The 13,553-nt window shown below is 42.6% G+C and overlaps 1 protein-coding gene across 1 annotated transcript in view; it reads right to left on the bottom strand.

Annotated features, from left to right (window-relative positions):
• Window positions 1–13,553, bottom strand: part of ltk (leukocyte receptor tyrosine kinase) — a gene marked incomplete at both ends in the record, with an annotated part of 49,081 nt that continues 35,528 nt past the window's right edge. The window contains 13 exons of the mRNA XM_083998593.1: window positions 1–1,053; window positions 1,195–1,285; window positions 1,688–1,822; window positions 3,230–3,325; window positions 3,592–3,690; window positions 4,066–4,163; window positions 4,251–4,380; window positions 5,464–5,528; window positions 5,986–6,076; window positions 6,178–6,364; window positions 10,693–10,806; window positions 10,947–11,108; window positions 13,216–13,314. Coding sequence (XP_083854719.1) covers window positions 1–1,053; window positions 1,195–1,285; window positions 1,688–1,822; window positions 3,230–3,325; window positions 3,592–3,690; window positions 4,066–4,163; window positions 4,251–4,380; window positions 5,464–5,528; window positions 5,986–6,076; window positions 6,178–6,364; window positions 10,693–10,806; window positions 10,947–11,108; window positions 13,216–13,314 — 2,420 coding nt within the window. The remainder of the gene's footprint in view (window positions 1,054–1,194; window positions 1,286–1,687; window positions 1,823–3,229; window positions 3,326–3,591; window positions 3,691–4,065; window positions 4,164–4,250; window positions 4,381–5,463; window positions 5,529–5,985; window positions 6,077–6,177; window positions 6,365–10,692; window positions 10,807–10,946; window positions 11,109–13,215; window positions 13,315–13,553) is intronic.

Below are 13,553 nucleotides of genomic sequence, written 5' to 3'. Positions count from 1 at the left end.
TTAGATCGGAGTAACGCTGAGGTCTTCAGACAGAGAAAAGCCAGAGTCTCGGTCGCGTGTGGGTTTCTCAGCTTTGGTGTGTCTCCTCACGTCCTCGTGTCCGTAGCTGGCGTGGCGCTTCAGCAGCAGCTTAGGCATGCAGGATGAGGAGGTATGGAGGCCTAACGCCAGTCCCAGGGTTGTCCCTGAGGAGACGCTCGGGGCAGAGCTGGTGTTTGTTATGGCTTCTGAGCCCTTGGGCATAACCAGGGGCAGGCTCTCCGCCTCGTAGCTTTGCTCGTCGTAGGCGTAGTTGACGTTGCCACAGGGGAAATTCTGGAGCTTCGCCAGGTCCATGCCAGCTTTCGCGGTCCCACTCGCTGGGGTCTTGTGCGAGGACGTACTTGGAGTGGCTTGAGCCTGGCAGGAAGGGGATGGAGTCGTGGGAGGGCAGAGGCTGGAGGGGCTGAGGTGGGCGGTGGTGGCGCTTTCGCAGCCAGCCTCGTTGCTCTCTGAGGTTGGGTTGCAGGTCTGTGTGTTGGCGGTGGAGGATGTGGAGCTTGAAAGCGGCATGGACTGAGTGTGAGCCAGTGTCTTCTTCCCCCTGAAGTTTTCCAAAACCCAGGAGCCGTACGTGGGGTTCCACAGGTTCTTGGTCTTGTTCTTCAGCCTCTGGCTCCCTGAGGAGGAGCTGTTTCTGGAGCAAGGCCGGTGGTGCGGAGGCTCGGCGTGGAGCCAGTGGCCGCCCGCAGCTGCTGACAAACCAGGGGCGGGAACCGTCTCGGCCCAGGACGGCTCCAGCGCCTCGCGGCACGATGCCACTTCATGGTGGACAGGCTGGGTTCTCTGGAGGAGCAGTCGAGGTTTCGTGGGCTGTGGGGGGAGCGGGGTAGGACTTAGCCCGAGAGGTGAGAGCCCCAGCTGGGAGGAGGAATCCTGGGAAACAGGGTGAGACACCAGGAGTGGAGTAAGGCTGGTGGAGGTGTGATCAGAGGGACGGATTACTGTGCCACTATCGTCCTCCGTGTTGGGGCCATATTCCACAGGGAGGGGTGTGTTGATCACATCTGGGTCCTGATGAAAAGCAGTGAGATGGACAGATGATAAAAGTCAGTATTTAAATCAGAAGGAGGCAAAAGAAGACTGAAATAAGTATAAAAACATACTGTATTTGGACAATTATATTCTTGCAAAATTAACATGATATGATTCAACCTGAGTGCAGTAGTTAATTCTTTCCAGGATAGTTGAGAAGTTGGGTCGGTGCTCAGGACAGTGCTGCCAACACTGGGTCATGATCCGATAGCTGCACAGCAACACACAAACACACAGATATATTGTTTAATCTGTACAGTATGTCAGTCAAACTATATTGTAAATGTGATACTAATGGAGAAATGGTAACACAATAATAAATGTTCTTCTCTCCCACTGCTGGTTCATCATTTTGAAGAGAGAAAAGAAGCAGAGAAAACTTGTGTGTATGATAATAATGGTAACAGTGTTGCACAAAGAATGACGATCTTTAATAAATGTAGCCAATTAGAAAATTGTATGGAAATGAACATATGCTTTTCAGATTCAGAAGAGTATCATTCTGCTTTAGTGTCCTCTTATAAGCACATGGCATGTTTTTACTCACACATTCTGGTCTGTGTGATCTTTCAGTGTTGAAGTGCAGTTCAGGGCAAAAGGTCAAAGTACTCACACAGGCCCGGGGCAGCCCTTGGGAGGATCCATTCGTCCTCCACTGGTCACAAACTCCAGCACCTCTTGGTTGGTTTTACAGGGATATGGCATGTAGCCCAGAGAGAGGATCTCCCACAGCAGCACTCCAAACGACCTGCAGGGGGCGACACAGATCAACAACTGACTGGCCTGGATCATTCGAGGTGATGGAGAAGGAAGACTTCAAACCTTTCCCGCTCTCATGCTCCTCACACTGAGTACAACACTAAACACATAACAGAAGTAACACGAGATGTCAATTGTCCTCAGCGAGAGGCAAGTGTTGAATTAGGATAAATCAAAATCCATTACATTTGTTTTGAACATCAAATCTTCCTGTTGGTCTTCAGTGTGGTTTGTTCTCTACTTCTTCATCTTACTGACCAGCAGTTACAATTTGTTTTATTATGTCACAAAATCTCACAAAATCACTGTTCACTTCCACGAAACAGAAAACAAATGAAATCTTTAACTTTGTTGGTCTTGGATCATTCATTTTTTACGAATGTAAGTCAAAAAAATTATGTTGATAGAATAAAATATGACACACAACACTAACTTTGTTTGTCTCATATCAGTTCTATAACTATTTCATATTACTGTAGTGCTCTGTTTGACCCTCCCTGATGGTGAACAATGCAGTTTGTATTGTCTATTTATGCATTTCCCCACAGTTGTTCCCGGAGGTTGAGTTCTGGTAAGATGATGGAAAGCCAAACAATCTAGCGATTGTATTTCTGATTTGTTGCAGAAGAAATTCGTGATGGGAAATGATTCCTCTTCCAAACAGCTTTAAGCAAAAAGTGAACAATGTCCCTCTGCAGAACTTGGATATATATTTTTTTGTGGTTCACTTGCAGCTGATCCTGAGCATATCCCCCTCTCTCTGTTTAACTATGCCACCCACTGTCTCCACATTAAATTTCTGGTTCCAACTAAAAAAATTCAGATTTGTTCAGACTTTATCTTGAAACAAACCTTTGTTTGGCCTGTGTGAAATATTTTGCTTGTTTCATCATTGGAGAAGTGGTTTGGACACTGCTCAGCTGGCTCTGTGTTTTGAATAAAGACACTGTTGAAGCTGAAGATGCCCAGTTGATATACAGCTTTTTAAACCTTGAACTCTCAGTAGGTCTATCTGGTTTTACTTAGCTGTAAAATTACTCGGTTTGTGAAAATTGGTTTGTGGTAATTAGGAGATGCCATACTTTTCATCACCCAGCTCTCTCACGTCATTGGAAAAAAAGAGATAAAAATAGATATCAGTGCAAGCCTTCTCCGAATAGTTTGCAGTCAGGAAAATTTGCACTAGCGCGGTAGTGAACTTTGAATAATATGCTAATTACATTATGATATTCAGCAGTGATCAAAGACCTACAAATGTGTGTGATCTCTAAATCATGAACTCTTTAACAAGAGGTTTCAAACTGTGGTGCAAACTGCATCTGCATTTAAATTGAAAACAGTTTTTCTTTGTGAATTTACTTTGGAGCCTTTCTGTATATATATCACGTGTTTATACCATGTATCAGTCTTGCAGGTGAAGATTCCCTCCATAAAGGCCTCCGGAGGCATCCATTTGACTGGCAGCATGGCGCGGCCGCCTTTCCTGTAATAGCTGGCTCTAAGGAAACAAAAAGCAGTGCTATCAGATTTAGGAATGTCCATTTGTCATTGCTTTCGAAGGGAAGGTAAATATCACAAGGTCATGAACTCTGTAAGAACATTTTACAGACTGGCCCCAATAGTGGAAAATTAGATCACTTTTCAAGTGGTCCCCCATTTACCACATCAACCCAGTGCTGCCTGGACTCTGACTCCCATGAGACACATCATCGTAAAGCATCTGGTTTGCTTTGGACTTCAAAGGTGCAGCTCCTGTACACAAACCTGTAAATATCCCGTGCCATGCCGAAGTCTCCAATCTTAGCTACTCGGTCAGGTCCAGGACAGGTAAGCAGGCAGTTTCTAGCAGCAATGTCTCTGAAAAACACAGCAGCTGTTACAGAATGAAGCTGCACTCACACTTCAACTTATCTTTATTTAGAAACAAGATTGATTTGTATAGATTTACATTTACATACACACTGTGCACTGGCCACTATAGTGTACATTAAACATAATACTCATGCAATGACAACAGAGAATCTAGTAAATCCAAGCAAATATATACAGTATATCTAGGAAAAAAAAAGTCAACATATGATAATATCTAGTATGTGTTTTTTTTACATGTAGCTCTCTCAATTGCACAAGAGCGAGTGTAACCCTGATGCATTATATTTTTCTGTTGCTGATCCCCATGCTATTTAAATGGAGCTCTCAGCAGTAATATAATGACTGGGGCTGAATCTGAACCTGTGTATAAAGTGGTTCTCCTCCAGGTAGCGGCAGCCGCAGGCGATGTCTCTGGCCATTCGCAGCAGGTCCCGCATGGTGAGAGAGGAGGTCTGCCCCTGCGTGTGGCACACCTCAGTTTAGTGTACTCCACAAACACACATTCACATGCAGCAGCAGCACAGACAGGTGTAGTACAGACGTACAGCCCGTGGCCTGTTCAGTCTCAGAAAGCTCTTCATGTCTCCTCCGGTCATCAGCTCCAGCAGGATGAACCGTGGCAAGATGTTCAGACTGACTCCGATGCAGCGCACAATGTTGTCGTGGCCAAACTTGCTGTGGACAAACAGAAAACAGCACTTAGCACCACATTTGTGATGTGCTGTTGAGGATAGTGGGCATATTTTTATACTGGACACATGGGTAGTAGAAAAAGGGCATGGCAATACAAATAAAAGAGAGAAGCTCTGATCTTAGTAAAACTTTGAGTACTTTGTTCTGAAATATACAAACAACAAAGTTGACTTTCCAGCACAGCAATAGATGCTATAAATGGAATTTTATAATGTGTCTCTTCAAACCAATTCAGGCTGTAATTGTAGATTTGAAACTGCACAGGGACAGAACTGTCACCTGTCAAAAAACCTGAATGGGGGCATGCTTAGTTTCCCTAAATGCTTGAGCAGATTCTAAACTGAACAATTTTCCCTTGACAGGTTTTGTACATTTCTTTTTCAGAGTTGAGTTGAAACTTTTGAAAAAAAAAAAAAAAAAAAAAAAGCTGATGGGCCAAACAGTTGATGGTTGACTTGTTAACATTTTATTCTAATGTGTTGAATAACAGAATACAGATGTGAGGATCACAGCAAAACACAGATTTTACTGGATATGCCGTTTCTTCTTGCGGAGAGATGGTCTTTTAGAGACAGTCACAGACGTTTCATGTTGGCTCTTTTATTTATTATTAATTAACTCATACGTGACCTGAGTAATTTGTGTGATCTAATCTAAATTAGTAAAGTCCCTTTGATGTGGATTGATGACTGTCTGTCTCGAAACGTTATCTACAATAAAATATGGAGCTTGCTGTTACTTACCAATCAATATCACTCAGGTCTTAAAATATAACTTAATTAACTGAATCAGAATGTCTCTCTGCAGACACCATCGTCTATTTATTTTTTTAACAGATTGGCCTCTTGTGTAAGACAACAACCCGTAATTGTTATGCTTGTGGTTTGATTGCTGAGTGAGTAATCGGCCTCTGGCTGTTATCTCCCCTCACCCAGAGGAGCACGCTGAGCTAGAAAACAAAGGCAGCACATGCTGGTATGGTTTAAGGTGGCTGCATTGGCTGAATCATCGTGTGAACTAAATTATACAGCGAACAGTACGGTGTGCTGCTACAGTGTGCTGCACCTCATAATCAGCGCCTCCATTAGGAAATCCATTTCGTCTTGTTCAGAGCAGATTTCTGGAAGAGTCTGTGGAGTAGAAATGACCAGAGAAGCAGTTTGAGGCGTTTGTGTGCTGTCGTTAACAAGAACACAAATCTATAATCAGATGACTATTGAAAAGCAGGTAAAGCCAAACGGAGATCACTAGACTCTTTCTTTTTCGATGTAATTCTCCTTTTTCAGTCAACAATCATTTTGTGCAGACATGATTATTTAGCACTATTTGATTTCATATCTGCATAAAAATGGTTAATTTAACATGAAAAAACCCCACATGATTGCGTTTTCATATTTAGTAGCAGCAAAGCAAACAATCTTTAAAAAGTGCATAAAAATAACACACACACACGTTCATGTGACCTTTAGAAGCAGCACCCCTGTGGGATGTAGTTGAGTGGATTATATGTACTGAACATGATTCTCAGTGAGGTGCTAGGAACTTGCACTTTAGTAAATTTTGTCCCCATTGTGCGAGTGACTTTACCTTTATGGCCACCTGCATGGGACCGTTATCACTGCTTATCCCCAGAACTTGTCCTTCATAGACTTCACCAAATGCACCATGGCCAAGAGCTCTGAAAAGAAACGAACACAAAAAAACATGAAGAACACGGCAATTGAACACACAAAGGCACTCTGACATACCGCATTCGCACAAAGAGACGTTGTGACCTACCTGAGAAGTGTGATGTTCTTGCGTGGTACTTCTTTCAGCTCACTGAGTGAGGTGGCCTTCCCTGCGAAACAGTAGTTGGGGTTGTAGTCCGTCATGATGGTGGAGGAGCGGATCTTGCTCAGCTTGTACTCTGGACTCTGTAGACGCCCCCTCACTGCATGCAAGTCGTTCTTCCTGCGACACCACACTAGATTCAAAGATGAGACAGAGGGACAAAGGTCTCAGGAACTTAAAAAAATACATATATACTATATAACCAAAAAAACAAAAAACAAACAATAAGAACATGACAAATACAATCATAATGCTGAATGTCACCAGGACCCCACACTTGCATGTAAGTTGTAGAAACAACTTCCTGACTATCTGCTGAAGGTAGGAGCGGTAACACAAGGAGGGGTCGAGCTGCATCTCATTGGTGGATGTTGTTCAGTGTAAAAACAACATTAACCATTTAAAAAATGACATATAAATCTAATTTTTAAATGGTTCATATGCACTAATTTTGTTCTTTAATAAAATACTCCACTGACTTGCACCCTCAAACACTGTCAGGCTCCAAACGGAAAGCAGCAGGAAAGATGGTCTTTTTAACTGCATGCTTTCTGCTTGCTTGTCTGAAACTGGTGCCTCCTTTACCCACAATGCAACTCGACAGTCAGTTTGGTTTGGAGATTTAGGTGCATTATGCTAGTGGAAGCCTTGAGCCTTCAGCTTCAAACAGAGGTCTTGTAACCTCACTTTTTGTCTAATTTCACAGTTTTAAATTTATAGTTCCCCGGCTCCAACCTTTTAAATGAGATTTCACAAAGTTCCCTCAGGAGCCACAAAAGCCTACAACCTTTTTCACATCTGCAGCAGTGGCCCCACGAAGAGTTTGATGTGTAAACATCAGTGGAGTTCCTCTTTCAGAGGGTAAATCCTTCTGCACAAAATTTGTTTTTTTGTGTGGGATGCATGTGGGATGTCCTCTCCTTGGTTACTGCTCCTAGACTGTCTGTGCCAGTGAGTTTGGACTCACCCGCCGTGGAGGCAGCCCACGTCCCCGATGCAGGTTGGTAGTCTGCCAGGGAGGGGGGCGTTGCGTGCAGGTAAGAGGTGCCGTCGAGCCATCGCCCGGTGCAGATGCTAGGGACTCGGGGGAGTTGGGATGAGGGGAGGGTTGAGACGAGGGGGGGAGGAAGTGGTGGAGGAGGAAGGGGTGGAGGAGATGGGGCGCCCAGGGAACAGACTACCTCCCTGCATGGGGGAGAGCTCAGGTGGAGAGACACCGTTAACCTGAAGGGTGTGTGTGTGAATGCGTCTTTTTTTTTTCCTTTCTCAAAGCCCCTGATAGATACAACAATCTTCCTTTCTAAAAGCAAAGCATGTCAGGTACTGCACACAGGTGACCACCATCTTTGTTTTAGTACTTGATTTATTCACTTGCAAATTCACACAATTACACACAATGCAATTAGTAAGAAGGCACGCTAAATACTTAACCCATTTTTCATAAAGAAGACGTTTGCCCCAGTATGTTGTGCCCTGTTTGCACTTTGTCTGGTAATTACAGGAGTACGATTTCATGCAGTTACACTCCACAGTTCATCTGCAATTAGTATCTGTCTGATTACGCTCTGATTACACAGAGTGAATCTATGTTTAGCTTAGCTTTCCAAACCTCAGACTGTGTGCAATGTTGTTACATACACTAACACTTTGTTTGAAAAGTTTTCTCTGTTCAGAACTTTTTTTTTTTTTTTAGAAAATAACATTTTTCCGATGACTCATATTTGGCGGTCAGGCTGGCGTTAACCTTTGCTACCTTGTCCATTCCAGTAATGCATTTCCTGTTCCCCATTCTTTTTAAACACATCTGTCCTTTCACAACACTGTTGCCCCTTTTCCTTCGATCTCTCGTGTCCTGAAAGGACAGTGCGTCCCAATAGTTTTGCCTGCATCTGCAGGAAGAACCTTTTTTTTTTTTTTTTTTTACATTTTATCAACATATTCTGATACGTCTCCTGAAAGTAGTGTTTTCCAAATGTGCATTTTATGTGTGCAGTAGCAACCACTTCCAATATCAATATTATCACAGTCTCATAATAGTCCATCATGTCAAGGGAAATGGACATAGTTTGGTTGATTTTCTTATTTATGCCATTTCAGTGCCCCAAGTGTATTTAGATGTTTTGCTTTAAGGTCGACTGGAAAACTTCAATTACCTTACTCAGGTCTCACTGCGAATGGGAAAAACAACTCCTCTAATCCATCAGCTTTACTCTAATACCACTTTCCTTAGAGGAGGTTTATTTTATATCACTGCGTCTGCCATGACTGGTTTTCTTGTCAGTCTGTGTTTGAACCCACAGAGCTGAGTGAAACTGATATTTTCAGCAGGAAGTGCTGTGCAGATTTCTCCAGCGGCCCTCACACAAAGTTTAGATCCACCAACACCGACTGTGGGAAAGAAAGAGGGAGCGACTCCTCCATGGCTTAACTTTGCTTAATATTCAGCCATTTCATTGAGGCCACGGAAAGGCTGTCATAAAGAGAGAGGGAACCTGCTATACATAACACCTTGAACTGCACGTGGTGTAGGATAAGCGGCTTGACCAGTATGTTAAGGATTTCCATCCCAGTTACCTGCAGCAGACGCAAAAAAGGTGACAAAGGTGCAAAAAGAGCATAGATAGCTGTATAATCCCTCACTGTCCTATATTACTGCAAAATAACTGCACATGTTGTTAAAACCGCAGACAAATGGTGTTTATATGAAGTGTCTGCAGTTCATAAAATAAGGTTTAGTATATAAGTCAACATCTAACAGTATATATTGCATAGCAGCTTTTTAGACCAAGTTAAATGCAACATTTAACATTAGTTATTGTACAACATGAATATTATAATTCATATTAAATAGTACATTGTGGTTGTCTCTTTATCCCTCTGTTCTCTGTCTCTTTCATGTATAGAGTGTTATTTAAACTGCATGAACTGGTTAATTCCCTGATTATTCCCATTTTAAGCACTTTACTCATCATCGGTAAAGCTTTTTACATCATGTCTGACTGTCCACTTGTCTCACATTAACCCAAATCTGCAACAACACCAGTGAGTTCTTCATTCAGATACAGATGCTCATTGCTTTTCCTCTCCTCCGTCCTGTACATCACAGTGCTTTGTGTCAATAACGTTTAGCTGCATCACAGCTGCAGTCTTTCTGCTATATCTCTTAAACTCTTATCACAGAGTCAATGCCCGGGGGTTCAGATAAACTCATGATTGTAGCTTTTTTCTTGTTTTGCTTATTTTCAGCCTGACATTTAATCTGTGCTATCTTATCTTACCAGTACACATCCACGAGAGAGAAACTTCCTCGTTAAATGTCAAAGCTTTCTGCTTGTACTTGTCATATCCAGTCGTGTTTGTACATTAGTCATACGTTGAGATGGGCTTACAGTACATCTCGACTGTTTCATGCTTCCATGGGAGCAATCGTTCTCCTGTAGGCACTAAATAGAAGATATAAACAATATGCCGTTTGACCTCACCTCCATTATCTAAATTTTCACTTGCAGAATAATTTTGTTTCACACTCTTTGAGCTTATTTCTACCACATTTACAGCCAGAGAAAGAAGAGCATCACCTCAAACAAGTGCTTGCAACAAAAAAAGTGTTCGTATGTGGACCCATATCTTTCCTATGGCTCCTTTAATCATCCAGCACACAGCCAGTGGAGGGCACTTGTGTTAGCTTTTTACTGCCATCTATGGTGTTTCGGGTCAGTTTTGACCCGTATTTTAAATCAGCTGTAAAATACACTAAATACATTTTTTTTTCAGCCAATTTGTTTTTCTTCTCTTGATTACATTGTTGGGCTTCCTTATCCATGAAAATATTGGTTTTAATATTTTTGGGTGTGGGCCCCTGGGCCTTTTTTGTCAGTATGACCCTTGGCTTCAATTGAACCTTCCTCTTGTCAGCTTTCTGCTACCATCTGTGGTGTTCGGGTCAGTTTTGACCCGAGTCTTCAATCAGCTGTAAAACACACTAAAAACAATTATTTATCATCTCATTTGTTTCTCATCTCTTGGTTATGTTGTTAGGGTTCCTTATCCATGAAAAGGTTTGTTTTGCACTTATGATTTCAGTTTTAACTGTAATTATTGTTCTTATCGTTATAACCGGGTCAAAATTGACCCTAACACCACAAATGTAACAATTTTCACCAGAGCATTTTAGAACTTTGTGAAAAAAAAAAATGTTTTATTTTGTTTAAATAGAGGTTCCTGACAAAGTCAAAAAGTCTTGATTCTATAAACAAATTTATGTGGTACTTCTATGCATTTAAAACTTGAAAACGGGTCACTGGTGACCTGAACACCAGAGGAAGGTTAAACCAACACTTATCAAAGGTACTCCTGTTTCTCTTGTCAGTAACATCTGGAAGCATCAGTGAACCAGCTGCGCTCACAGCCGGTGGAAGGTGGAAGGCACAGATTGTACACAGAACTGGAGGAGTCTCTTACTCAGGATGACGCCGGCGCAGACGAGCGCGATGCCGCTTGCAATGGTGGAGACCACAACTGCCAGGATCAGTGACGTCGATATCGGGTCCTGCGTTGCTAGGTCTCGAGGAGAAGCTGCTGGGTGAGAGAGAAGAAGAAGAAGGGGTTCAATTAACAGCCCCACAAAAAGACGTTTAATCTGTGGTCTCGAATTAAAATGATTTGAGATAACAGTAACTATTACCTAGTCCTATTACTTGGGGTTAACTACATACCTACAATACCGATACATGTCACATTGTCGCTGGCCAGGACTTCATCTTCGTCGCAGAGACAGAGGATGAGGTGAGTGTCTTCATCGCGCTTGCAGCTCTGCGTCTGGCAGTGGGTGCAGGTCAGCTCCACCTTGATCAGACAGTCCCCATGACTCTCCATCGCTGGAGGGAACAATGCACACAGACATTTACAGCAGGTCATACAATAGCTGACATGTTTGTTTATTGCACAGAACATGGACTCTGTGGTTTATTCAAGTCAGCCTCACATACATCATCCTGCAGTTAAAAGCAGTCTGCCAACAAATGAAAACAATGTTTATTCCTGTTTGAATAATGTTTGCTAAAAATGACAATGCCTTGCTGCATGTCAATTCAAAATTAAGTAGGCTAAATAGGTTTAAATGGGAGAGAAACTCAGAGCCAAAGAGAAGCTGGACATGTCAGGCAGTAATAGTTGATAGAGTTCTGATAATGTTGGTTTTGGTCTTTCCATGACATTTACTGACGGGAAGAGAAATCATCCGTCATCACACTAATTTTTTAGACTCTGAACACATTACACACCGTGTTCTGCTATATGGGATCAATCATGTGTGAAAAATACAACAATATGATTGCGCTGCGAACATCTTGGTCTAGATTTTACATGAAGTTGTAATTTGATACGTCTTCTCGTTATTAGGTTACTCTACATTCTGGACTTAACAGTGCTCCATTGTTTGTAGATACAAATTATGAATAGGAGGCTTGTGCCACGTGTGTTGAATATTAAACGTCGGTCTACAGTCAGAGATGAAGAGATGTTTTAACCACATAATGGAAAAAAACCTATTTGGCTTTCAAACTCAATCGCGATAACATCTCTCTTTCTCTGATCTCTCTATCAATGTGTTTCATGTCGCTGGGGCCGTCATTGTGTTTGCGAGCGATGACTGGCAGCACACGCAGCAACAACAACAGCGTCTTTCACATGAGAATGGAAGTCTGTCTATTGGCGCCGAAGGCAACAGACTCCATGAGGCTGTGAATTAGTCAACTGTCTTCCTGTTCCTCCTGCTGAATAATTAGAATCAGATGGTAGTCTCACCAAAAACAAAAAGAGAGAAGGGAAGTGGGGGGGGGGGGCACCATCACTTAGTCCTATGTGTGGTGGTGTAAGTGCTCAGACAGATAGTTTGGCACAAACCTAAGTGTAGAGACACACACCGACACACACACCGACACACACCCCCACACCCCCACACCCCCACACACACCCCCACACACACCCCCACACACACCCCCACACACACACACACACACACACACACACACACACACACACACACACACACACACACACACACACACACACACACACACACACACACACACACACACACACACACACACACACACACACACACACACACACACACACACACACACACACACACACACACACACACACACACACACACACACACACACACACACACACACACACACACACACTGGATCAATAGCTGGGTGAGTTAAGTGAACAGAAGCCCTGGAGTTCAGGCTTTGATCTTCACACTGACTGTGTCTCGGTGCTGTGGGATCAGCCATGTTTAATGCCGTCTTTTTGAGAAAGACCCAAAGCTACGTTGCAAATATATGTTACATAACTTGAAATATGTCTTTGAATTGTGCAAAAATAAAATACAGGGTGGCGTCTTACTTTATAGTCCATTGGATCACCAAAAGAAATCCTCACTCACCACTCATCCACTCACTTGATTTTCTATCTTTATTTCACTGTCTTCAACTCTGGAGTATGCTTTCTGGTACTTACCATTCCACAAAAAAAAAAAAAAAAACTAACTCTCTTCACTTCACTGAGGAAGAAATAAAAATGTACTTTGTGTTCACTTCCCAACCCTTTCCTGTCCTTTCAGCTGCATCTCTCAGTCTTCATCTGCAACAATGTTTTATGTCTTTGTTCTCCATTTATTTAATTCTAGTTTGACCCAATAAATATCAAACCCAACTAGAGCTTACAGCCTTCATCAAATCAATTATATCAATTCTATTTCATTTTAGCTCCACAGAACAAACACACAGACAATTTACTAATACAAACTAACAAAGACCCCAAGGTCTCGTCTCCTTTCCTATTGGGCTTTTAGCTATCAACAACATGGAGCATTAGACTGGACTCTACTTTCATTTGTACTAGTCCTTTGTCACCATTGTTGTCTTTACATAATCGTGACATCATGTGGTGCATTAGACTGAATCTCACCAGCCAGAGGTTGCAGGAAAATCTCTCCCATTGGATGAATGAACGAGACTCCGTTCTGACCGTCGGCTGTGATCTCGTCCATCAGCGCGGCGTCTCCTCCTGTCACACATTTAATGACGTCAAGTCACCTGTCTCCCAGCATTACAGCAACACCTTTTTGATCCTGTTATGATGGTTTTAACTCGTCAGTATGTTCGTTACATACTTCTCAGTCAGTTTGCCACCACTCTCAACTGTTTTCTGTCTACTACATTTTAATTTCGATGACAGAAGATTGAAAGATACAATGCTGTGATTAGACTGCAGTCATCTTACAGTAAAGCTGCTCCATCCTGCAG

The sequence above is a fragment of the Trachurus trachurus genome (genome assembly GCF_905171665.1).
Source record: "Trachurus trachurus genome assembly, chromosome: 22".
Classification (NCBI taxonomy): Eukaryota; Metazoa; Chordata; class Actinopteri; order Carangiformes; family Carangidae; genus Trachurus; species Trachurus trachurus.
This window is presented reverse-complemented; position numbering and strand designations above follow the sequence as displayed.